At 41.0% G+C, this 24,616-nt stretch overlaps 2 protein-coding genes across 3 annotated transcripts in view; one reads left to right on the top strand and one right to left on the bottom strand.

Moving 5' to 3' along the window:
- Positions 1–689: 689 nt before the first annotated feature.
- Positions 690–12,575, bottom strand: LOC310927755 (1-phosphatidylinositol 4,5-bisphosphate phosphodiesterase delta-1-like). The gene is made up of 15 exons (XM_083890139.1): positions 12,421–12,575; positions 10,687–10,845; positions 9,926–10,154; positions 8,991–9,120; positions 8,644–8,872; positions 6,685–6,886; positions 6,223–6,367; positions 5,981–6,133; positions 4,293–4,442; positions 4,039–4,195; positions 3,415–3,531; positions 3,152–3,330; positions 2,847–2,979; positions 2,098–2,247; positions 690–1,248 (listed from the first exon to the last, which is right to left on the bottom strand). Exons 1-15 carry the CDS (start codon positions 12,509–12,511, stop codon positions 1,157–1,159), a joined length of 2,316 nt encoding a protein of 771 aa, XP_083746265.1. The 5' UTR covers positions 12,512–12,575; the 3' UTR covers positions 690–1,156.
- Positions 12,576–17,233: 4,658 nt separating this feature from the next.
- The window catches only part of LOC310927760 (serine/threonine-protein kinase OSR1-like), an 11,609-nt gene continuing 4,226 nt past the window's right edge, over positions 17,234–24,616 (top strand). Inside the window, exons 1-12 of one of the 2 annotated variants that reach the window (XM_083890145.1) lie at positions 17,234–17,367; positions 18,583–18,695; positions 19,414–19,522; positions 20,318–20,459; positions 21,730–21,785; positions 22,264–22,373; positions 22,464–22,565; positions 22,708–22,841; positions 22,973–23,021; positions 23,129–23,194; positions 23,316–23,438; positions 24,590–24,616. The exon at positions 24,590–24,616 is cut by the window's right edge and continues 9 nt beyond it. In XM_083890145.1, coding sequence (XP_083746271.1) covers positions 17,298–17,367; positions 18,583–18,695; positions 19,414–19,522; positions 20,318–20,459; positions 21,730–21,785; positions 22,264–22,373; positions 22,464–22,565; positions 22,708–22,841; positions 22,973–23,021; positions 23,129–23,194; positions 23,316–23,438; positions 24,590–24,616 — 1,101 coding nt within the window. In that variant the 5' untranslated portion in view covers positions 17,234–17,297. Of the gene's footprint in view, positions 17,368–18,582; positions 18,696–19,413; positions 19,523–20,317; positions 20,460–21,729; positions 21,786–22,263; positions 22,566–22,707; positions 22,842–22,972; positions 23,022–23,128; positions 23,195–23,315; positions 23,439–24,589 lie in introns of both variants that reach the window. The other variant, XM_083890144.1, reaches the window with a different exon arrangement.

Below are 24,616 nucleotides of genomic sequence, written 5' to 3' on the forward strand. Positions count from 1 at the left end.
TTTTTCAAGATCTACCTCATTAGTCTGGCTTTTAAATGCACTTCATTTTGTTCATTTATCCCATTTATATTTTGGGGATTTTACTGAATTTTTGTGTTTCTATTAGGGATGGGAATCGGTCGGATAATGGATAAAATCATATATATATATATAAAAAAAGATATCCAAAAATTGTCAAATCTGGGCAGATTAAACAAGAAAAGCAGCATAATAATGATTTTAAGTTTATTTTTCATTTGACTAAGTGCCCTTTAAGTCATTACGAGCATATCTTCCTATCCTTGCTAATTACTTTGCAGATTCAACCTCTTGTGTGTTCATACTGTATATCACTTCTGTGTAAAAGGTGTGTCCATTCAAAGTTCACTGGGTAATTACGTCGTTCAGCAGGTGGACTTGAGAAGTCCTGCTTTATTCGTGCACTATCTAACTATCGTGCCACATGCTTCACTATTGTCGTTAAATAGTAAAAACCAGTTATTGACCATGACGCAGCTGTAGTAGTAGAAGATTGTTTTATGGTACGTCCTCACAGAGGTGCCAGGTCTTATCTGTATGTGTGTGGGGGGGGGAGGAGGAAATAATGACAGACGCATGTTTGTGTTATAAAAAGATTTAAGTAGATGATGTTACATGAGCAAGAATCATACTCGCTGGCTAAAATGACTGATGAAGACAAAGCATGAGATTCTATCGTTGACTTAAGTTTGTCCAGAATTTTTAAAATGGTCATTGGAATGAGTAGATTTAAATAGACAGAACAACAGCAAGCTTTCTGAAGGAAAATAAAAGCAATGCCATTGCAAACTAAACATTGTTTAACTGTAGTGCAACTCATTTAAAAAGAAGAAAAAAAAACCATTTAAAACTGTTTATCCGGAGTAATATAAAGCCTGAGACGCCACCTGGAAAAACTCTTCTCCAGATACTGAACCATCTTTACCTTTCACTGGTCGTGACGAACGTAGTGTTACCTTTGCAGTAGTTGTTCAACTTTCTAAAACAAAGCCAATACATTTGAATCAGGAACTGAAACTACAGGGTCAAAAAAAAAAAAAACAAGTTCATAAAATCAAACTAAAAATAGCTAAGGCACAGATGCATCACGGAGGTTCCAGTTTCCCTGCGGCGCGACATTCCAGTCTGCGACCTAGCATCACTTAGCATCAACGACCATTATGTGTACAAAGAGTCCAGCTGAAGGGAGACGGTCTCCATTCTTGTTGAGCAGAGGCACATGTCTGTATCCTGTGTGGGAGCACAGAGAGGCAGCAGTCAGTCATGTGACACTCTTTATGCAGTAGTGTGGAGTAGAGACGTCTCCTATAGCAAGCCGTTTTAATAATAATAATAACATTACGGTAATTGAAACGAAACCACACTGAAGTGAGGTAATTTGTCCTCGGTAGAATGTCATTGTGGATAGGAAGAATGTCATTGTGCATAGGAAGAACTGAATTACAGATATCTGTAATAAATATCCAGTCTAGCTATTAAATGTTAAAACGGTTTGCCATACGTCTCCACGTCTTACCACTCAGTGGATTTAAACGCCCATTGTGGAACATTTTGTATTGTTTTCCATTTGCATGTTAAGCCATCTTTTTCTGTTTTTTTAACTGTGGTATTCATTTTTAAACTCTACTGTGTTGAATTTGTCCGTTTTATCTTATCTTAACTGGTGTCCGTTTGTGTAGAGTCCATTAGAGTTTACCGTGGCTGAGGGAAAAAGGGGTGCGGTAGGATTTGGACACATAATTCCTTTCAAAAAAATTGAAAAAAATATGTATTATTATTATTATTATTATTGTTTGATACATGTCCATTTTTGGTGATGAATTTTCAACACTAAGCCATACTTTCCTCATCTGATAAATTTCATTATCTGACCACATCCAAGCTCGGATTCCGCACAGAATCGTAAGCTTAAACTTTACCATGTGACTGCTTCAGGTCAGACTTTAAAATGTTTGTTTGTAAACAGTCCCAGATGTGCACACTTTCTAATGTGAGTATCTGTCAATGGTCAAACTGGTCGGTTGTGTGTACTCCGATAAACACGGCAATCAATCCGCAGCCCCGAAGCCGCCGACTCACCCATTTTCAAGCTGTTGAAGGGAAGCGTGTACTGTCCGACAAACTCGTTGTCAGACGTGGAGTCGTGGTCCTCCACCACGAAGCGCACCAGCGCCAGGTCTGGCACGTACACCTCGAACTGGAAGCTTTCGTTCCACGAGGGGTTAAAACCTGAAGCGACATACGGAGAAACACTGTTTTCACTGGTTTCACTGTCATGCTGCGTCGTCACTTTCAGGTTCAGAACGTTATTGTATATATATATATATATATATATATGTATATGTATATGTGTATATATGTGTATGTATGTATATGTGTATGTATGTATATGTATGTATATATATGTATATGTGTATGTATGTATATATATGTGTATGTATGTATATATATGTGTATGTATGTATATATGTATACACTTATATGTATATATATATATATATGTGTATACATATATATGCACATATACAGTACAGACCAAAAGTTTGGACACACTTCCTCATTCAAGTAAATGGAAAGGTGTGTCCAAACTTTTGGTCTGTACTGTATGTGTATATGTGTGTATATATGCGTGTGTATATATATGTATATGTGTATGTATGTATATATATGTGTGTGTATGTATATACATGTATACATATATACACATATATATACACATATGTGTATATATGTGTGTGTGTGTATATATATGTAGATAGAGAGAGATCCGTTTCTGCCTTTTGAGACACACAGTAAATACAGTACAGTAATGGTGGATGTAGACGTACCATTGTTTTCAACAGTCGGGGTTTCCTTCTTGGCGACGTCTGCCGGCACTCCGTACACCTCCACCGTAACCATCGGGTCCACGATGGAGGATTTCTTCTTGTTCACTTTGGGGAGCTGCTGCGCTGATATAATCTGATGACAGGTGGTGATAAATCATCATCAAGAACAAACCAAAAAAAAGTCTTTAGGATTTTTTAATGGAGAACATGACGTGTGTGTGTGTGTGTGTGTGTGTGTGTGTGTGTGTGTGTGTGTGTGTGTGTGTGTGTGTGTGTGTGTGTGTGTGTGTATTCACTGTCCTCACCATGACATGGAGCATCTTGTGCTTCAGCCAATCTCCACGTGTCAGTGTGATGGGGTCAAACTCCGTGTCTATGTCCCTCATGTACGCCGGTTTCAGGACGTAGCCGCTCTTCCCGTTAATCAGGAATCTGCCCTGGTTCACGTCCATTTCCGAGCAGGACGTCTGGAAGTTTAAGGCCACTGAAAAGTTGTTTTTTTTTTAACATTAACATTTTCAGCTATATTTATGTTTTTATTTCCCTCGTTTGTGTGAGCGGCAGGTACCGAGTTGGCAGCCGGAGTTCCACAGTGGCACTGGGTTGTAGTTGGACGAGTTGGTCCTTGAGCCCGCTGGGTAGATGCGGCTCACCTTGTGCGCGTTGTGACGGACGTAGAGATTTGCTGTGGAAAAGTACAAAGACTGTGAGATTTAAAAAGCAAATGCTCTGGTCATGAGCAGGACAGACGGACGTCCAGTGCAAACACAGGATCTGATTTCACTCGGGGCTCGGTATTGATTCATCGTTTTCGATTTGGCACAGACACCGATATCTCGACTTTGATACCCATTTCCCGATCTATCTCGTTGTGAAATCAATTGTTTTTCTTTCTTGCCGTCAAACGTGGAGCAACTTTCTGCTCTCGTATTTATGTTTGGTTATATTTGTTGTGTCACTTAATTCATTAAATAAGCACCAGCCTCTAAAATCACAACATAGACACAGGGAATGAGCTCCACCTGAGATCATATCTTGTTTTTGCATGCCTCAACATAGCCAAACATGAGTCAGGCGTACTTATTATTATTAGGTACGGAAATTTGACATGGAATAACAACAACATTTTTTTTCATATTCAATCCCAAAATATTGGTGTGAGAAAACCAATATTTAATATAAATCAGGTCACCTGACTCCTCTGAAAGCCCCACGGCCTTTCCCTCCTTGAACGACGACATCTCGTAAAAGCTGAGGTTTTTCATGGCGTCGTCAAAGCCGTTGAAGTGGACGCTCTTGAAGTAGATCACCATGTCGGACAACTCTTTTGCCAGTTTCAGCTTCTTTTTCTTGTACGTGTGGAGAAAAAAAACTCACAGGTAAGTAAAAAATTCAGCTTTTTTTTTTTTCCTATCTATTATTCTGTCATCGGCATGTAAATCCAACCTTGGGTTTCTCCTTCTCCTTCTCCTCGTCCTCATCATTTGACTCGTCCTCCTCTGTCACGTCGGTCAGCTCTGCCTCTGCCTGAGCGCTATAGCAGGCCTCCAGTTTGTTTAACCTCTTCCCTTTGATCAGGAACTTCCCTCTTAATTCCTGGAAGTTAATGTACACGTACAGGAAGTCACGAAGGAACTGTACAACCTTTTGCTGCTCCAACAGTTGGGATAAAATTAGCAACACAAGCCTTATGAGCTTGCACTTAACACACTTGAGAGCTCCTGTAACAGCAGACAGGGGCTCAATTCCCAGGTCTGCAAGCCTACAAGACGCTGCTGTACCTATTAAATGTCTTTCCTTGGGTTAACAGGGTTCCCACACCTTGTTTGAGATCAAATTCAAGGACTTTTCAATGGCTTTCCAGGATCAATTCTCTCAAATACAAGGACCGAATGGGAGGGCAACTTGTAAGAGCCACTTCGCCGTTGGCGTCCACTTTGATTGATTTGCAGGGCGCTCTGCGTCAGGACAAGTGATGTAAATGTAAATGTAAATGTACTTTATTTATACAGCCCTTTACAACAATCCTTTCGGTGATCCAAAGTGCTTTACAAGAAATAAATAAATAAAGAGGAAACACATAAAAGTAATTAAAAACAATAAAAACAATAAAATAGTGCAAAATAAAATAAGATAGAATCAGATAAAAGATAAGAAGACAAAAGATAAAAAGTGTCACCATACTACTCGGTATTAAAAGCCATCCTAAATAAATAGGTTTTTAGCCTTGATTTGAAGAGGCCCAGGTCAGAGATAAGACGCATCTCAACAGGGAGTTTATTCCAGAGCCTGGGAGCAGCAACAGCAAAGGCTCGATCACCCCAGTGTTTATATTTTGACCTGGGCACTTCCAGCAACATTTGGTTGTTTGACCTCAGAGCTCTACCTGGATCACGAACAGTTAAAAGCTCAGATAAATAAGATGGGGCAAGATCATGAAGAGCTTTAAAGGCAAACATTAAAAGTGATGGTCCTTGGGATCTTGTTCAAAACCAGTCTTTGTCATTTTCTTTCCAAGGCATCACATAATTTGCTCACCTAATCTTGCTTAACGTTACCCACTCATTGTTCCGCATGGAATCTCACGTCATCGATGGAGCAAGACGACGCTGGTAATTAAAACTCAACGTTCTAAATCAACTTCTTTCTATTAAAGGTGCCATATGTAAGAATGTGGTCAAAAACAGTTACTACATTCAAATTCAAAATACAGAGGTCTTTTAGGTTTTGTTTTCTGACGTAACTGGCAACCAGTGGTTGCTCTGCAGTTGAGACTTGACTGACTGCAATGATTGGTAGACTGCAGTAGGTGGCGCCACATGTCAAAACATGATTTCAAAACATAAACATGATTTGCAGTCTGCAAAATATTTTTTTCAATGCAAATATTTTGGCTGTACTGTTGTTGTTGGTGAGTTCAGTTTGTTATATGAACATTATTCCTGAGTCTCTGTGACATATTAGGAGGATTTTATGGCCAGTTGCTTTAGATTTATTACATAATGCACCTTTAATGGCCGATTTTCAAGAACTTTCAAGGGCCTTGACTTTTTTTCCCCTGCATCCCCGTGAGAGCCCTAGTTAAAGACAAAGGCAAAACCTGTGCTGTAAAGCAGCTTTGAGTGAATACTGACCTCAGGAGATGGGAAATCTGTGGGCATGCCGTCCTCCAGGGGAGCGGTGACGAGTGCACTGCCCAGGATGGAGTTCATGTGATGGGCCATAACTTTTTGCTGCTCCACGTTGCAGTGGTTCTCCAAGGAGATGATCACAGGGTAATCGGACGTCTGAGGACAGAAAGGAGCGAGCTTTTACAAGGAAACTATAGCATAATGCTTTCGACGCAACAACCAAATACGACACAACCCAAACGCACCTTAAATGCGTTCTCCTTGATGGCCTCGATGACATCTTTGAAGAGGATCTTGGAAGTGAGCGTGAAGCCGTGGTAGATCTGTGGCTCGCCGTCTGATCCGTCCCAGCAGTCCAGCTCGACACATCGGCAGCCCTTCAGCAGAGCTCTGAGAGACACGTCCACCGTTAGTGACTGAGGCTACATCCACACGACTACATCACTACATATTAACACACCTAAAGAAACATGTATCACATGACTGTCCAGGTACACTGTGCATACTGTAGCAGCGTGAACAGGAAACTGATTTTCTACGCTGCACTTAGTTTCACAAAGAGACGACAATTTTTAAAGGCAAATCAGGTTTGACTTAACTTAATGTAACCTTGCCGGAGCTGGAGCTGATGGTTAGGACTCTACATTAAATGGTTATTACAGCGTTTCAAGAGCAGACTCTTAAAGTGCTCACATGAGGATCCTCACCTGACGTAAGCCTCTGTGCTGCTGGGCCCTTTGAGCTGATCCTCCATGAGGTAGGTGTTGTGCGAGGAGGAGATGAAGTAGTGATTGAGGGGCTGACTCATGTCCTGGTGCACGTCCCCGTGGTCTGAGTTTAGGACCAAGGCCTCTGGATGGTGCATGTACATGATGAAGCCGTCCATGGACAGCAGCTTCTTGGCCTTGACTGAAAGTTACACAAAAGGGTGTAAAAAAAGCAGCTGATGTGATGCAAGCAAAGGGCATTATGGCATAATGTTTGGTTTGCTTTGGTTTGTTATTGCACGGTACATATTTATTTGCATTTTCATTAGAAAGAGTACCAAAATAAGCCCAACCGATCCACTTTTCAGTACCCTTTCCTTGGGGTACCAGAGTTATGGTAGACCCACGGTGTAAAGGTACGCGAGCCTGACTGAGGGCTTTACTGTTCCAAACTGTACCATGATGGAAACGCATAACAGAAAGGACTCTGGACTTGTACCAGCACTAGTAGCAATTACATAGACATTTATGGGCGCTATATTCAATTTAAGCCAATAAAACCTCCTTCAAGTCCAAGATCCGAAAGATCCTTGAAAAGACTAAAACAAAATGAATCAGATTTGAGCTGACGTAGCGCCTTCTGCCCTATGTCAGCTGGGATTGGCACCAGCGACCCCCCGTGACCCTCATGTGGAGGATAAAGCGGTAAATGATGAGTGAGAGTGAGATTTACTTTCAGCCAAGTGACAGATGGTCCAAACCTAATTTAATATGACGTGATACATTTGATGTACATTTTATATTTATGCACTAACATCACTGAATTAATGGTAATCATTGCAAAGTGCTTGTATTTAAAGTTCCCGGTGTTTAATATTTACAGTAAAGCTGTTGCCAGGAGCTAATAGCTAACTTGAAGCTAAAGAGAGTGAGATTTACTTTTAGCTAAGTAATAGATTTTCCAAACCTAATTTAATATAACGTGATACATTTAATGTGCATTTTATATTTTACTTTATGCGCAAACATCACTGAATTAATGGTAATCATTGCAAAGTGCTTGTATTTAAAGTTCCCGGTGTTTAATGACAGTAAAGCTGCTGTCAGGAGCTAAAAGCTAAGTTGAAGATAAGCTATATAGCTCTGTACCCTGACACCATGTTGTGTTCCCTTTTTCTGTACCACACAGTAAACAAGTGTTTGTCAGTGAATATTCAGGAAGTGAAGTAAGGAGGAGAAACATACAGGACGTTAGCCAACAGCCAAAATGATGTTATCATTAGCAGACGTTTTTAAAGTCTAGATTCTGTGTGAAAGGCCTGACACTGGTTAGTGATAATGCTGCGTGTCTGTCGTTATGTTTTTAGGTTGTTGTGTTTTTCTCTTGAAGGGTTGGAAGTTTCACTCGTGGCTGCACAGGTAGCACCGCCCCACTGAAGTTACACATTAGCTCACAAAGTCACGGCTGTTTAATCTGAAATTACTCACCAGTGCGGAACACTGGCACAAATGCAGGTGCCACCCACAGAGTCAGCAGTCACCTGTGGTCAAACGTCTGGTCCCTACTATTACTTTAAATCCGACGACCAACAATTAAAATCAAACTGGGCCTGATTCTGCCAGTTTGACTCTCCGACTATCATTAAGGTGAACACTTCTCACGGTGTCTCGACACCAAAGGATCAACTCTCAGTGACCCATCACAATGATTTTAAAGCTAGAAGCTGCAATTACCTCCGCTATGGTTGTTTATCTGTGAACAGCATAACTTAAAACGCAACAATGTTAAAATTTTCTGAGGTTAGGGCTCAAGGAATGATCAGATTTTGGTGGTGGTTCAGACGTAGATCCAGATTCAGGATTTAAAAGAAGTTATAATAAGAAAGAAACACATAAATTCCATAAAGAAGTGATTGATATCACCAATGATTTAAAGACAAATGGCATGAGGTTACTGACCGTTCTCGTCCGGCTCGTGGTTTTCGATGATCCTGTGAGCCTCTGCCAGCGTGGCTTTCTCTCTCTGCTCTTTCATCAGAAACTCCACCAGGTTCTCAGGAGTCATGAAGCCGGCGGTTTTGGCGTAGGTTCCGTAGATCACGGTGATTTCCTCGCGGTGGGTCAACAGGTCGTAGAAATGTTCAATCTCCTCTCCGGACAGGTATCCCGATTTTGACTTGTCGCATTTCTGTATGAGGATATAGGACGGTGGAATTATGGATTACGGATGAAGAGGATGGGGGTTTAGTTGCAGTTTCTCATGACATCTACTACTACTACAAAAAAAAAAAAAAAACAGGCATCACCTTGAAGATCATTTCTGCGTAGTCGTCGTCCACTTCGATGTTGATGAGGCGGAGGAAGTTTTTCAGTTCTGACTGACTCAGCTTTTCATCTTTGTTCTTGTCGGCTTTCCTCAGGCAGGCTAAGATCCAACTGAAGCGTTTGATGTAAGGACGTTTTTGATACTGCATCGTTAATAACCTCATGCTCAACAAACATCATCACATATTATCAAAATTGGCCAATATCAACAATTAGTGCAATAAATGTCAGATAATGAGACTGATTTTTACTCCCGAGTGAAAAAGCTAAAGCTATAGTGTGTCACTTTTAAATATAAATGAATATCCGTAACGCTGTATTAAAGGTGCATTATGTAATAAATCTAAAGCAACTGGTCATAAAATCCTCCTAATATGTCACAGAGACTCAGGAATAATGTTCATATAACAAACTGAACTCACCAACAACAACAGTACAGACAAAATATTTGCATTAAAAAAAAATCTTTTGCAGACTGCAAATCATGTTTATGTTTTGAAATCATGTTGAAATCAAATCTACCGCTGTCTACCAATCATTACAGTCAGTAGAGTCTCAGCTGCCGAGCAACCACGGGTTGCCAGTTACGTCAGAAAACCTGAACCTAAAGGACCTCGGTATTTTGAATTTGAGTGTAGTAACAGTTTTTGGCCACATTCTTACATATGGCACCTTTAACTGAGTAATTCGAGAACATCGTCATGGACCAAACGATTCATTGAGAAAATAATCGACAGATTAATCGATTCCGAGAAGAATCGTGAGTTGCAGCTCTAGTTAACTGAATTTATTAAAATCATCTTCATGGTCAGAAAACTACTCGTAAATGTTATTAACCCTTTTGTTATAGCGCTCATCAAAGCTTTATCCGGATAATTAGTGGCCAGCAGCTCTATCCCTACCAGGAGAAGGATACTGCTCGGTCTTCTGCTGCGGGCTGAGGTTGCTCATGTGCTTGATGAGCTTCTCCAGGCTGTGGACCCACTGCTTGGCCTCCTCCTCAGAGCTGGCGATGAGGTCCAGGTTCCTGCGACGACCCTTGAACATGATGGAAAAGCAGCGGCCCTCCACATGCTCCTCCGTGTACTTCCTCAAACCCTCCGACTGTCGGCCAAGGTTCACCGCGGCGATTTCGTCAAGCGAGACTGAAGACAATGGGAAAGCCACATGTGTTACATTGTACTCGGCGTATTGTGTTTAATTGAGGACTTCCTGACCGTTAGGTCCTGATTGGGTTTGTCTAGTCCCCGATAATAAACTCTCTGTCAGACCTGCCTGCTTGGCAAACATCAGCCTCCTGTTTGCACTTTACTTTACACTTAAGTTTGTCGAAGAAACTGAGCTTTTCCTGAAGTTTGAGCTCACCGGTGTGCAGCGCTCGTGTTATCAGATACAGCTAGAGCAATAAAGACACTAAAGACACAGCAAAAAAAAAAATACAAGCAGCGTAATTTAAAACCACTCCTCCGCACCAAAGCTCCACAAACACCAGTGCTATCATGACTAACGCAGATGTGGACGATAATACCAAGGTCTTTCAGACAGAAATGATCTTTTATAGCCATATGATAAGTCTTTGACTTTTGTAAAGGTCTGCCTGCCTGACACAGATATGAGTCACTTCTTTGCTAGATTGGGCTCACACACATGTCGTCTGGATGCTGGGGCAGCACTCACAGGTCTGTTTGGACTTGAAGGTCTTCTTGGATTCCTGCCACATGGTCTTGCAGTCCTCCTGTAGTTTGTAGTAGCGCGTCTTCTTCCAGTGCGAGGACCGCACTTTGAGGAGATCCCCGCCGTCCAGGAGGAACTTGATTTTGGGGTCGCCCTCCATGCCTGAGAAACCACAAGGGGACAGAGAGTTTAAACATAGAAAAATAAAACTTAATGTTCCTTCCGATCTACTGAGCTTTAAGTCCGCATGATCACAGCAGTCTCAAGCAAAACACCCAACTTGTTATAACTTGTGGATATTTTACTATTTATTTCCATACCCAGAAGCCATCCACTCTCACACTCACACCTACGGTCAATTTAGAGCGTCCAATTTGCCTAAACCTCGTGTTGCATGTTTTTGGACTGTGGGAGGAAACCGGAGAACCCGGCGAAAACCCACACATACACAAACACACGGGGAGAACATGCAAACTCCATGCAGAAAGGCACTTGTTGTCACAAACCCGGGTCTTCTTGCTGCAAAACCACAACACCAACCCGTGTGGTCCTATAGTTTTTCCATTGTTAGAATGAATATTGGAGCACATCACAGTTTTGACAGTTTTTTGTTTTTTTGTAGCAGATAACGGCGAGATCACTGCTTGAAAACTGACATCAGGATGTTTTTACATGAAGCAGGATGAAGATTACTGGGTCCTTGTAGCTTTGGAGATCAAGGCGACAAATAAAAGTATTTTAATATTTTGTGTATCACATCCAACGATGATGTAAAATGCAATATTAGTACACATTTGCATGTCCTGCCCATATTCGCATCCACATACCTTTGTTTTTTTTATGCCAGGCAGGTTTTCTCGAGCATGAACTACATACAATCCAAATATTTGCTTCATTTATTCTAAAGTGGGTTCATTTTAATTTCATTAATTTGCCACAAACAATGAAACAATGGAAGAACTAGGTCTCCATCAATGTCTTTTCATTTTACTCCACTTTATTTATAAGAGGCTGGGTATAAACTGAACGTTTGGTTGTACAGAAATTTCATAAATGAAAAAAAAAACTAGTGCTATTGTATGTAGTATATCCGTCTAAAAACCTTTATACGTTATCTTCATTTTGTGGGGTTTTTTGCGGCTCCAAATGAATTTTATTTGGGTGTAAAGGGCGACTAAAATGTCTCTTTTCATCCTAAAGTTTGCAGACCCCTGGTCTCGCTGGTCGCCGTTTTTTTGCTATAGGCGGACTATGCAGCTGCAAAGGGCCCCACAGCCACCAGGGGGCCCCCAAACTGCAAGTTCAGACTCGTATTTTATTATATTTTTGAGAATTAAAAGTATCTGTCTTTATTTGCATGTGTTGGATGCATTCGTAATGCATATATTTGCAAAGCATGTAAGAAGGAATCTCTACCTCATGTTTGAAAAAGTAGGGGCCCCCAAATAGTATCTCGCAAAGGGCCCCCAAACAGCTACAAACGGCCCTGCCTGGTCTAGTTAGATAATAATGCACATGTGGATTAGTGTTGCCCATTTCTTCCTCATTCTGATGGTCAGTTTCAACTTCACAGGTCAAGTCGATCTAATCTACATCTCTAAATGCACCGAAGTTAGACATTCAAGCAGCAGTGTACCTAATAAAGTGGCCTCGAAATAAGACGTGTCCAAGACAGACTGATCCAGTTGACACATTAAACAGCAGTACAGGTCTACAGATGTGGGTGCAGCAGCCTACCGAGCAGCTTCACGTTCATTTGGATGGTCTTCTGGTTCCTGACGCGGCGCTGCGTTTCGTCGGCTTCAGTTCCTCCGCGCACACACTCCATGATTCTCTCTTCAGCTGCTCCTCTTCCACACTGTTACTGCTGCTGCTGCTGCTGCTGTTCCTGCTGCTGTTGTTGTTGTTATCAGCGCACAGCAGCGCCGAGCGACCACTGCGCGACAGGGCGTCAACCATCCGGAGTCAAAGTTCACTTTTACGCGTGTCCCTGCCACAGCAGCAGCAGCAGCAGCAGCAGCAGCAGCAGCAGCAGCAGCAGCAGCAGCAGCAGCAGCAGCAGCAGCAGCAGCAGCAGCAGCAGCAGCAGCAGCAGCAGCAGCAGCTGACCCACACACAGCGCACGTACTTCGTCTGGACTGTCGTTCAGAGGCTTTCTCCACTTTTTGTATATTTTTTGGGGGGGATTTCTTTAATTTTGTTAGATATTTCTGATGGCAACTTTAGAGGACAGATACTCTACATTTTAACCAAAGGTCGAAAAAGTACCACTATTACGATAACATTTTACTTTAAGTACAAATAAAAGTACTGGTCTAAAAATGTCATTATGTATACATATACATACTGTATACACATACATATATATATATACATACATATATATACTAATTATACTAACAATTAGTATATATGTATATACTATACTAATATATTCTATACTATTCTAATTAAAAATTACTTTTAAAAAAAGTACACAAAAAACCTACTCACACCCTACTTACAGCAACGCAAGTAGTCATTTATTATTTTCACCTCTGGATTTTAATAGTTAAAGGTGCCATATGTAAGAATGTGGCCAAAAACAGTTACTACACTCAAATTCAAAATGCCAAGGTCTTTTAGGTTTCGTTTTCTGTCGTAACTGGCAACCCGTGGTTGCTTGGCAGCTGAGACTCTACTGACTGCAATGATTGGTTGACGGCGGTAGGTGGCGCCACATGCCAAAACATGGTTTGCAGTCTGCAAAATATTTTTTTTAATGCAAATATTTTGGCTGTACTGTTGTTGTTGGCGAGTTCAGTTTGTTATATGAACATTATTCCTGAGTCTCTGTGACATATTAGGAGGATTTTATGGCCAGTGGCTTTAGATTTATTACATAATGCACCTTTAAAAAACCTTGTGTATTTCTATATCTTTACCTATTTAAAAAAAAATAATAATAATTTTAAGTAAAATTTGAACTTAAGTTGGATTGTATTTCTTCCCGTCTCTGTGTTGTTTCAGCAGTGTTTATTTTGTCTTGCTCTAGCTGTGAGCTAACAAACATGTCATGTGACCATCAGAACCGCTGTTTCACACACCCTGGTGTATATACAAGTAGAACAGAAGTGGTGATGGTCTTGGGTTCTATAACGCCCTGGTCAGACCCGGGGTAGAGGGTGCCCATTTGCCACACATGACATAATGACATTCTCGTGACGCCCGCTAGAGAATGCCGCCATTGGCAATTGCCCATGTGGCCCATATCACAAACCCGGCCGCTGTAGAACAGTATTTTCTGATTTTCATCCAAGTACCACCAGAGGAATCTCGCGTTCCACTGGTGGGACACGTACCCCAGTTTGAGAACCAAGGTTCACTTAGGGACTGTCTGTAACTTCCTGTTGAAAAAGGCGGTTACAATGATCTCGAAGGTATCGATGGTCCCTAAATGAAAGAAACGTGTGCTTTACGCGCGCCATCTAGCGGCGTTATCGCGATACTGGCGGCGCGCGCTGTGATTTAAACCGAGCCAAACATGGTTCCACCTAAAGCAGGCGGGGAAAGAAAGGCAGCAAAGTAACGCAGGTAAAAAGATAGGAGCCTGTGGACGCCTGTGTTTGCAGTTCTTGTGTTTGTCCTCTGTGCCTTATTGATTTGACAAAAACTTGTTTCTGCTTGCAGCGATGGTGAAACTCGGCTTGATTACAGGGCCACACCTTTCCATAGACCGTAAACAAATCTGCTGGTGCTTTTCGCTCGATACAGTGAATATTCACAATTAGTGAAAAAAAAAGTTGTTAAAAGTGAAAAACAAATCATTTCAAGCGCGTCTTACCTTCGTTTGTCTTGTTGACACCATTCATTTCCATAGTTAATGATGACTCTCTGCGTCTTGTTTCTCAATCTCAAACAGTATTTTTCCCCCTTTCCGCTTCTCTTGGTTTGATTCACTTTTCTTTCACACGGAGTTTCAGCTACTTGTTTCCATGAGCGCAGACACACGCGAGGACGACGAGTGGTGACCAAGTGAGTCCGAGGATGAGGTACTGAAGGCGGCAGGTGACTCCTCTCTCTCTCCCCCCCTCTGTGTCTCTGTGCCTGGCTGCGTCAGCGCTGCAGGCTCCTACCTACACCGGTTTGACAAGGCTGCCATGCGAGCTTGTTCTGCTGATGTCACAACAAGGTACAAGGTTACACCTCTAAAGCAGCTTTATTCACCGCCTCACTGTATCATGTATCCAGCATTCTTCTTCTTTACACACACCGCCCACCCCACCCCCCACAGCCTGAGTCTGAACCACCCTCTGCTTCATTCTCTTAAAGTGCTTGCACATGGTGGAGGTTGTTTGGTTTCTGTCAAAAGTCTTACTTCATTTCCCTAAACAAGCTTTGTTTCTTTGATCCATGCTTTTTTTTTTGTTATCCTGCACAGGGAGTGGATGGTGATGCCTGGAAAAGCCTCACAATATCATTTAATCAGGTTTTACAAGTCATATTTATACAGTGTGGAATTTTCCGACCACTCTGACTATGAAGTCCAGTCTCATAGTGGTTAATGAAAACTATAAATGCAGTTAAAAGTTTATTATGCCAAATCCTAGACCTCAGTGTATCACATCAGACCAAAGTGCAATAAACTGCAGAATGTGCATTATTTATTATTCTAACATGAAAGCAACACTTCTTAAAAAATGTGTTTTACTTTATTTGTAGTGCTGTACTGTGTGTGCACAGCTGTCTTTGTTCTTTATTGTTTATTTTGTTGATCCCTTGCACTTGTGCCGTGTGTGCATGTACGACTGTCCAATAAAACCCTCTAAAGATTGACCTGCACATTTTAAATAAAGGTAAACATGAAGGCGGAGAGCAGGGTCCACAACAGTGACTTTGAGCATATTGGGTTACTCTGAACAGGGACAGACGAAGTGTTTTTGCTTTCCTTTTCACGTAGGATCGTGTCACTGCAGTCACTGATGTGATCTGGGGCTCCTGTGGCTCTCAGCACTTCCCTTTCAGGCCTGGCTTACCCTCGACGCACTGTCAGCATCGGGATGAGTGGAGCTTTAGTGCAGCATGAGGGGGATGAGCTTCGGGGCAGGGGTTGTCAACCACATCCAAAATACACTTGGTTCAGGGGAAACAGGCACGGAAATGTCATTTATATCAACGTGGATGCATGTTTGAGAATAAAAGACGAAGTTTAAACTGTCATTTGAGTGTAATTATTCCTTGAGACACTAAATATGTTCATCTTTGCTACACATTTTGTGGAAGAGCACATGTTTCAACCATTAGTCCAGAAAAAGTTCTGTAACTGGGCTATAAAAGACCATCCATCATTCATGGAAAGGAGCTCTCTTGAATCCAGACCAGTGTAAATGAAAAACTGTCAGTGGTTTGTGTTGGTGCAGTACGTGTGTTTGCACAGTGCCTGTGCCTGAAGAACAAGTACTAACAGGCCTCTCTTTAAAGTTTCCTCGCATGCCATCCATAGTTTTGGGAGTTTCCTTGATCATTGTCATATCACAAGGCATTGTTGTGACATAAACGATGTCAGGTTCAAGCCCAGTGGCTATGGCTGGAAGACAAGAGTGCACTGGTGTCACTGTTTACATAAAAACATGATGTGTACACATGTATAGGGCACAATAAAAAGAAGAAGAAGTAGTTAGAATTATAGGTGGAATTGTGACTTTAATCCCCAAATTCTGACTTTAATCTCTGAATTCTGACTTTAATCTCAGATATCAGGCTGTTTTTTGTTGTTGTTTTTAATCTTATTTTGTTTCCATTTGTTTTACATGTGGCCCTAATCCTCTTCTGTATTATCCAGATGGTGCAGCTTGGACACATCAATGACAAACCCAGTGTCTTCAGATGTTTCACCAAACTAAACAGATCATTTCTTTTATTTATTTAATAGCTGTAGGTAAACCCACTTCAAACCTGCCAGTATCCAATATTATAGAAATCACAACATTTCAAATCATTCCAGTATAATATATATAATAATCATGAAAAATGTGTATTATGGCTACTTTTGCATTTATTACTGATAGTACAATTTGAAATATATATTGTTTGTCTACTTGTTTATTGCCCAGAATAGCTACCTTTATTTAAATTGTCTAAACACCGCTATTTGAAACAATAGACACTAGATTGTATGGACAGGGGCTGTATACACAGTACTATAGTGTTTCAATAGGCAAAATACTGCAATAAAAACTGTAGTAAGTATAAAATAACGAAAATATAATTTAGTAAATACTCAAATATTTCAAATAAACGGGAAAACATTGTTACATATCTATCAGTAGTTTTATGCTCCAGACTTTTCGTATTTTATCCATGAACTTAAAAGATTGAGAACTTTTTGTCGCCTTTGCCACACTCAAGATGGCGGCATATTTGTTCCTCCTCCCCCTGAGGTTCGTACGTAAGTCGATGCGTCAGTCGCGCGTCAACTTGTGTTGACAGAGGGGCGGAAGGAAGGAGTTGGTGTAGCGCCGAACAGTGATAGCTAGCATCACCGGAACCGAATGGAGTAAACACTAAGATATCATTTCTATTCAGCTCTGTGTCTTATTCGGAACTTTTGTTCACAGCGTCCAAACAGTGACACCATGGCAGACGACCAGTCCTCTCAATCCTGGTCAATCGACAAGGATGACTACGAACTCAATGAGGTGATAGGTGAGTAGCTTAGCCTGCTAAAGTTAGCACCTTAGCCCGTGTCTTCACGGCGGCGTCGGCTACCACAGTTAGCAGTGCATGTATGGGGATAGCCGAGGGCCAGTCAAAGCCTTTGCTACATTGCCGGGGACTAACTGTGCGACTGAGTCTCCAGTTAGTTGGCGAGCTAAAAGGAGACGCGTTTCTCAAAAGTTATCATGAAGCTAAACGGCTAGTTAACGCAAGTTAGCTAACAGTGCTTCTCCTCATCAGTTGTCGGGTGGGTGGTGATCTTCTCATGAAGGTGTGATGCGACAAGTGAACAATTCACACTAGTCACTGAATTAGGGCAGCAAGTAACGTTTATTATATAGTCTATTAATCTCTCGCTGTTCCCCATTAATCGAGTACTTGTTCGGTCCGTATAATGTCAGAAAATGTTAAAGTGTTTTTCCAAACCTGGAAATGATGATGTTCTCGAAAGTCTTGTTTTGTCCACAAACCAAACTTATTAAGTTTTTATGATAAATCCAGAACATATTTACATTTATGAAGCTTATTTTATATAAAAAAACACAGCTTATTTTGATAATAGATTATCAAAATAGTTGACGACTAATTTAGTAGTCGATTCAATAATCAAATAATCGTTTCAGCCATACAATGAAGCAAACAGTTGAAGCAGTCTTTGAAATATGTATCTTTTTTAAGATATAGATTGTGCATGATATAATAATGGTCCATTTTAGATGCATTGTTTAGCCCTTACTAAGCAGACTAAAGAACCTTGAAGAAGAGTTGTTCTGATCTTTGAACAAGTTGGTGTGATGTTGCATCTCACTTCAATGTTCCATCAAGCAGTTAAATGTGGATTAAGTCTGCTGAATATTACACTACTGTGATTTAATCACACCCGGGGGGTGTCATTCACCCTGTTGTAGGTTTATCCATTGTCAAAATGAGCTCAATGACATTATTTGTCATGTGGAAATACTACATTGTGTTGCTGTATCTTCTCACGTCTTGGTTATTAATGCATTTTAAACAGTTAAATGTGGATTAAGTCTTCTGAATATTACACTACTGTGATTTAATCATACCCGGGGGGTGTCATTCACCATGTTGTAAGATTATGCATTGTCAAAATGAGCTCAATGACATTATTTGTCATGTGGAAATCCTACATTGTGTTTCTTTATCTTCTCACATCTTGGTTATTAATGCTGTTTTCCTCAGGGAGCGGAGCCACTGCAGTTGTCCAGGCAGCGTATTGCAAGCCCAGGAAGGAGAAGGTGGCCATCAAACGCATCAACCTGGAAAAGTGTCAGACAAGCATGGATGAACTCCTGGTAAGAAATCATAGCACAGCATTTGTCTGCACTTGGAGTCCAGATGTTCATCGTGTGTGCAGGAAGTGGGTGGGTTTAGTCAGATCAAAGGTTAGATAGTGCAGCTACTACTTCACAAGAGTTGTGTTTAAAAGAAACACAGATTCAGGGTTCCCACAGGTCCTTGTTTGTGAATTTGAAAAACAGATTTCAAGGCCCTTGAAAGTGCTTGAATTTTGTGCAAGAGAGAAGTTAAGTTCATGTTTATGTTCCGACACCACCTACTGTTTTGGTTGCTTGATGTACGTAGACAGTGAGCAAGTAACATTCGTCAAGAAGGAGAACAAAAGCAATGTCGTGGATATACAAATTCCAAGATCTCTGGCTCACCAAAGAAAATTACAAAGACTGGCTCGCCCAAGATCCAGAGGACAATCCCTTGCTGAGCATGCTGCACTGAATGTACTCCTGATTTAGACTTTATCAGGGACAATGCAGTGAGACATAGTGGACATAAAGTGCATCTGATGTACTGCACGTAGATTACATAGTAATTTTCAACTCCTGTCCCTGATTGGGCTTTTCATTTCGACACAGAGGTGTTGAGTGTCAGTGATGATGTGCAGTCGCAGAGACTTAATTGTTTCATTTTAACGACATTTTGCTGAAGCTTTTGATAAATGCTCAGCTTGAAAAAACGACATTCTTGTATGACCTTTTCTCGCACTCCTTTTTGCAGAAAGAGATCCAGGCGATGAGCCAGTGCCACCATCCGAACATTGTGTCTTACTATACTTCCTTTGTGGTCAAGGATGAATTGTGGCTGGTAATGAAGCTCCTCAGTGGTGGTAAGATCTGAGATAACAAAATACACACGTCCTCTGACTTGACTTAGCTCTTAGCAACTTTTTATCTGCACCTTGACTTTGAAAGGACTTCCTCTGACCTACCATTCTTCTTTAATCTCACATAGGCTCATGTTGAAACATGTTTTTACGAATCAGCATTGTAAATGGCTGTAAGGCTGGGCATGTTATTCAGTCGAAGGAAACTTTCCCCCAAATGCGGTTTGCTAACTGTGCCAGTGTAGACACTAAAAGTTAGATATAACACCACATTATTAATAGGTTATGATATTACTTGACACTATTCAATTAGCCATTAAATGTTGCTTATGATGTTATTTTTGTGTGTGAAGTATTTGGTTAAGCAATGAAGGAGTAGTTTGCTGTTGTGGTTTAAACAACTTACTTACTTTTTCTGTGTTAGAAAAAAATGATAAACTGTTAGCTTATCTATGCCTTAATCTCGATGTCTAGTTATGCCTAGTCTCTTGTCAGTCATTGCATTTTGGGAAATGTGGAGATGGCACTGTGTGAGGCAGCGGCTTTACAGGACCCCAACACTTTTTCTCCACTCCTAGAAGATCAACACAACAAAACAACATAAGTAAACAGTTCTAGTTTATTTAGCAGGTTAATTGTTCTCATGCAGCATTATTGATCTGTTGAAGGTCAGGTGCTGCTGTTTAGTATAAACTTCTTCAAACACTGATGTTACCCAGTGTGTGTTTTTTACCTGTAGATTCCCTCTATCAGCAGGTTTTATGACAAGTCTCTGCCTCTTCTTCTTCCCTTTCTCAGGCTCTGTGTTGGACATCATCAAACACGTCATCTCTCGTGGCGACCACAAGACCGGGGTGTTGGATGAAGCCAGTATCGCCTCCATCCTGAAAGAAGTCTTAGAGGGGTTAGAGTACCTTCACAAAAACGGGCAGATTCACCGGTGAGTTGCTTTATTGGCTGTAATGAACTGGTTATCACTGTGTCCCTGTGCGTATGACTGTGCAGTTTGATCTACACTTCACTCCTTTAATATTTCATACACTGATGATGAATAATGGATGAGGTTGGTTTTTACATCAAAGTTAATTTCATGGACACTGAATCAATGGTGGAGTTGTTTTTTTAAATAGACAATAAAATGTGTATAGTTTTACAGTTGCCATGTCAGATGGTATTTCAGTAGACAGAGCAGTTGTTGTTTAAGGTCAGATGCCAGAGCTAACTCACTTATTCCTAATCAAGAAAGGGATCATCTGATGACAAATTAGCCTCTGGGTGCAATGGCCAATATGTGGTGTAGACCAGGGGTCTCAAACTCATTTTCACTGAGGGCCACATCAGCATAATGGTTACCCTCAAAGGGTCAGTTGTAACTGTCATACAGAATAAATGTAACCAACTATAACTAACTAGCTAACTACTCCGTAACATATTGCTAAATAACTTTCTGTATTTATTACTTATTCAAGTTACAAATATGATGCATTATCGATGTAACCTGGTCCCCGATGGCGTTTCTTGACAAACTAACTATTTTAAAGTCTGTATCTGGTCGGGGCAGACCTGCTCACACACCTTCCGTGTGCACTGCTTCTAAAACGCACCGTCAGAAAAAGACTTCGAAGCACGGGTGATTTCTTCAGCCACAATAAAGCTAGCTTTCACTGCCACATTGTTTTTGGTTGTGGCTTTTGTGAACACACTCTGCTGCGATCACAGTCTCAATCTCAATTTCACTCGTCGCATGATTCATATACAGTGATACACTGCGATCTAGTGGCGGGAAATGTAGTTTATGGTCAACGCACGCCTTAAAGCAGCATAGACCTATTTTAACACAGATTTTTAAGACCAATTAATCACTCGCGGGCCACATCAAATGACATGGTGGGTCACATCTCGCCCCGGGCCTTGCGTTTGACACGTGGTGTAGACAGTGGATTTGGGCTGTAATCCTCAATGATTTTGATAATCAATTATGTGTTTAAGACTCTTTTTAAATAATTTAAACAAGCTTTTTACACCTGCTGTGAAAAAGCCATCGTCAATCTGTTAATAAATGAGCACTTTGACATTGATTAATCGGTGTGTGTGAAACCCCAGCCCTGTGATATCAGCCTCTTAAAAATAGATATTGTGTGCTTTCTTCTCTCCGATACGACTGTAACCTGAATATCAAGAAAATATGACAATGTTATCTTCATCCCCAGGGACCTAAAGGCTGGAAATATTCTTCTTGGTGATGATGGCTCAGTACAGATTGCAGGTAAGTGCATTTTTTTTACTTGTTAAGACTGTTAAACATTGAACATCAGGGAGAGCAACATACTTCAAGACGCACATTAAGAGAGTCAATCTCCAACATCTTGTGTCAGACAAGGATGTCCGGTTAAAAAAAAAGTAAATAAAAGCTGGACATCTTGCCAAGCTGGAGGCTTGAGAGTTGATACTGCTGTGGCTAAGACAAGGAGGCAGAGACGGAGTTGGGCGGCTAACAGCAGGTGCAGTGGAGGAGGAAAGCGAGCACCTCCCATCAAGACTCTCTGCGGCTGCTCTTGGCATTCTCTCTACAAAGAAAAAAACTTGTGCAGTGGGAGATTGGGAGTTAGGTGAATTAGGCTGTAAAAAAATGGTGGTTACTCTGGACAAATGAACAGACTGTGCACTACAAAAGTAGTTTGTCTAACTTGTTGAAAATGAATTTAACCAACGTTTCTTTTGTCACAATTTCACACGCTCCACAGACTTTGGTGTGAGTGCCTTTCTAGCTGCAGGAGGAGACATGACGAGGAACAAGGTTCGAAAGACTTTTGTGGGGACACCGTGTTGGATGGCTCCAGAGGTCATGGAGCAGGTAACTGTCTTGTTTAGTGGATTAAGTTTTTTCTTTTCTTTCTCTCCCTCAATTTACCCACAGTTTGTTGGTTCTGTTTTAATTCCCCAGGTTCGTGGCTATGACTTCAAAGCAGACATCTGGAGTTTTGGCATAACCGCCATTGAACTTGCCACAGGGGCTGCACCATATCACAAATACCCACCGATGAAGGTAACCGTTCTGCTCTTATTATATCTCCATCTTTATTTCAAGAGATAAAAGGACAGAGCTAAACTCTTAGCTGCTACCTTTTTCATTTGATTGAATTTTCTGTCTGTTCAATGACTGAAGCTGACCTTTTGCTTGTCTGCAGGTGCTGATGTTGACGTTGCAAAATGACCCACCCTGTCTGGAGACGGGCATCACCGACAAAGAAATGGTGAAGAAGTACGGAAAGTCCTTCAGGAAGATGCTCTCCATGTGTTTACAGAAAGATCCAGAAAAGAGGTCAGTCGCTAAACCCCTTTAAAACAAACAAACTGATCCCAGATTTAGTTTGTGCTCGTTTTTGCTTTCCATCAGATTCCTCTGTTGTTTAATGAATATAACAAGGCGCCTTGTGTCTCTTTCCTATTTAGGCCAACTGCTGCAGAGCTGCTGAAGTACAAATTCTTTACAAAAGCCAAGGTGAGCCCTGCACCACAGTTGGAAAAAAGAAGAACCGCAAAGACTTGTGCATTTTACAAAAAGAAACCACATACCTCCTAAGAGAAACTTTTGTCTTTCTGTCACAGAACAATGAGTACTTACAGGACCGTCTTCTGCAGAAAGGGCCAACAATAACAGAGCGATCGAGAAAGGTGTGCCCTTCATGAAGCTGTGTGCGCTGTTTTGTTTTCAGGGGATACTGTGTGTGCAAATTATAGATCATATAATTATTGTCTCTTAGTTGTTTTATGTGGACTTTAATGCATTGTTAAGGTGCGACGTGTGCCCGGCTCAAGTGGCCGCCTGCACAAGACGGAGGACGGCGGTTGGGAGTGGAGCGATGACGAGCTGGACGAGGAGAGCGAGGAGGGCAAAGCTGCCGTGGCTGCTCTGCGGGTGAGACTCTGCATGTCTTTGTCTGCCAAGATTGATTCAATTTAATCAGGCCAACATACTGTTTAGTTTTCAAAGTATCCTTTCTACCAGCAGATGGTGCTGTTTGACTTTGCTTTTGCTTAGGCCTCGTCTGTCATTGTCAGCAGTCGTTCAAATAAAAGTGTTAAAGAATTAGATTTTTTTTAATTGAAAACTGAAAAACAAACGATTGTACTGTGTAACTTTGAAATATACAGTGATCTATAATTGTCTAACTGTTTACACAAAATGTTTCATATTAATTTAGTATACACTATTGGTTATTTATTTTCTATTTATGGGTATATGTTTTAGTTGTTAGAATGTTTGACACGAGAGAAAGAAAGTAGAGATTCTTTATTTAAATGATATTAATAAGTAAATTAATTACATAAAGCAGTTTGTGTGAAGATGTGTGAAGTTAAAAGCAAGACGGCACATTTCCTTCTATTTTATATTTATATTTATTTGTAAATTTTCATGTTTGCGTATTGAAGGACTGCATTTCCCATCATGCTTTTCAGCGACAGAGCAGACCACATAATGCAGTTCAGTGTCGTGTTTACAACTTGTTAAACTCCCTTTTTTAAATTTGTTGAGTAAAGTCGCAATCATGTCTCGTTATTTTTGGACGTAGTTGGATTAAACTACAACACACGGTTTATTGCTTTACCTGAACCTCCTTACACTATTTAAGTTCAGTGAGTAGCTGGGAAAACACTGTGAATAATGTATAACTTATAGTCTGCGACTCACCAGGATTAGAACTAGCAAATAATGCTGAAATACAATTTAAATAGGTAGCACAGTGTTGCTCTAAAATAAATAGGAATCATGGCTGAGTCACACCTCAATCCTAAAGGATAGAACAGTCACCTGGCCTAAACAGCACGTCTCGTTTACCTGTTCAAATAATTGTCCTTTATGTGTGTGTGTGTGCACTCCATTCATGTTTGGGTGTGGGTTTTTTACTGTCTGTTAACTATGTAATGTCACCTGCTGTATCTTGTGTCAAATTTCTTCAATCTTATAATAATAATATATAATAATACTCCATCAGTCCATACTTATGGGGGGATAAAAGGAGAATTGCATGTTTGTAATCCTGTCAATCTGTCATGTCCATTCTGCAGTCACCCAGAGTGAAGGACGGGTCCCAG

This window comes from Microchirus variegatus, assembly GCF_963457635.1.
Source record: "Microchirus variegatus genome assembly, chromosome: 5".
NCBI classification, from domain to species: Eukaryota; Metazoa; Chordata; class Actinopteri; order Pleuronectiformes; family Soleidae; genus Microchirus; species Microchirus variegatus.

Excerpts from the sequence above, each read along its gene's own strand:
- LOC310927755 (XM_083890139.1), bottom strand. The coding sequence starts at position 12,511 with ATGGAGTGTGTGCGCGGAGGAACTGAAGCCGACGAAACGCAGCGCCGC. Across the intron at positions 4,443-5,980 it reads CAGATTTCCCATCTCCTGAG|GAATTAAGAGGGAAGTTCCT; the intron begins GTCAGTATTCAC and ends ATTAACTTCCAG. Across the intron at positions 3,331-3,414 it reads GAACTCCGGCTGCCAACTCG|TGGCCTTAAACTTCCAGACG; the intron begins GTACCTGCCGCT and ends ACAACTTTTCAG.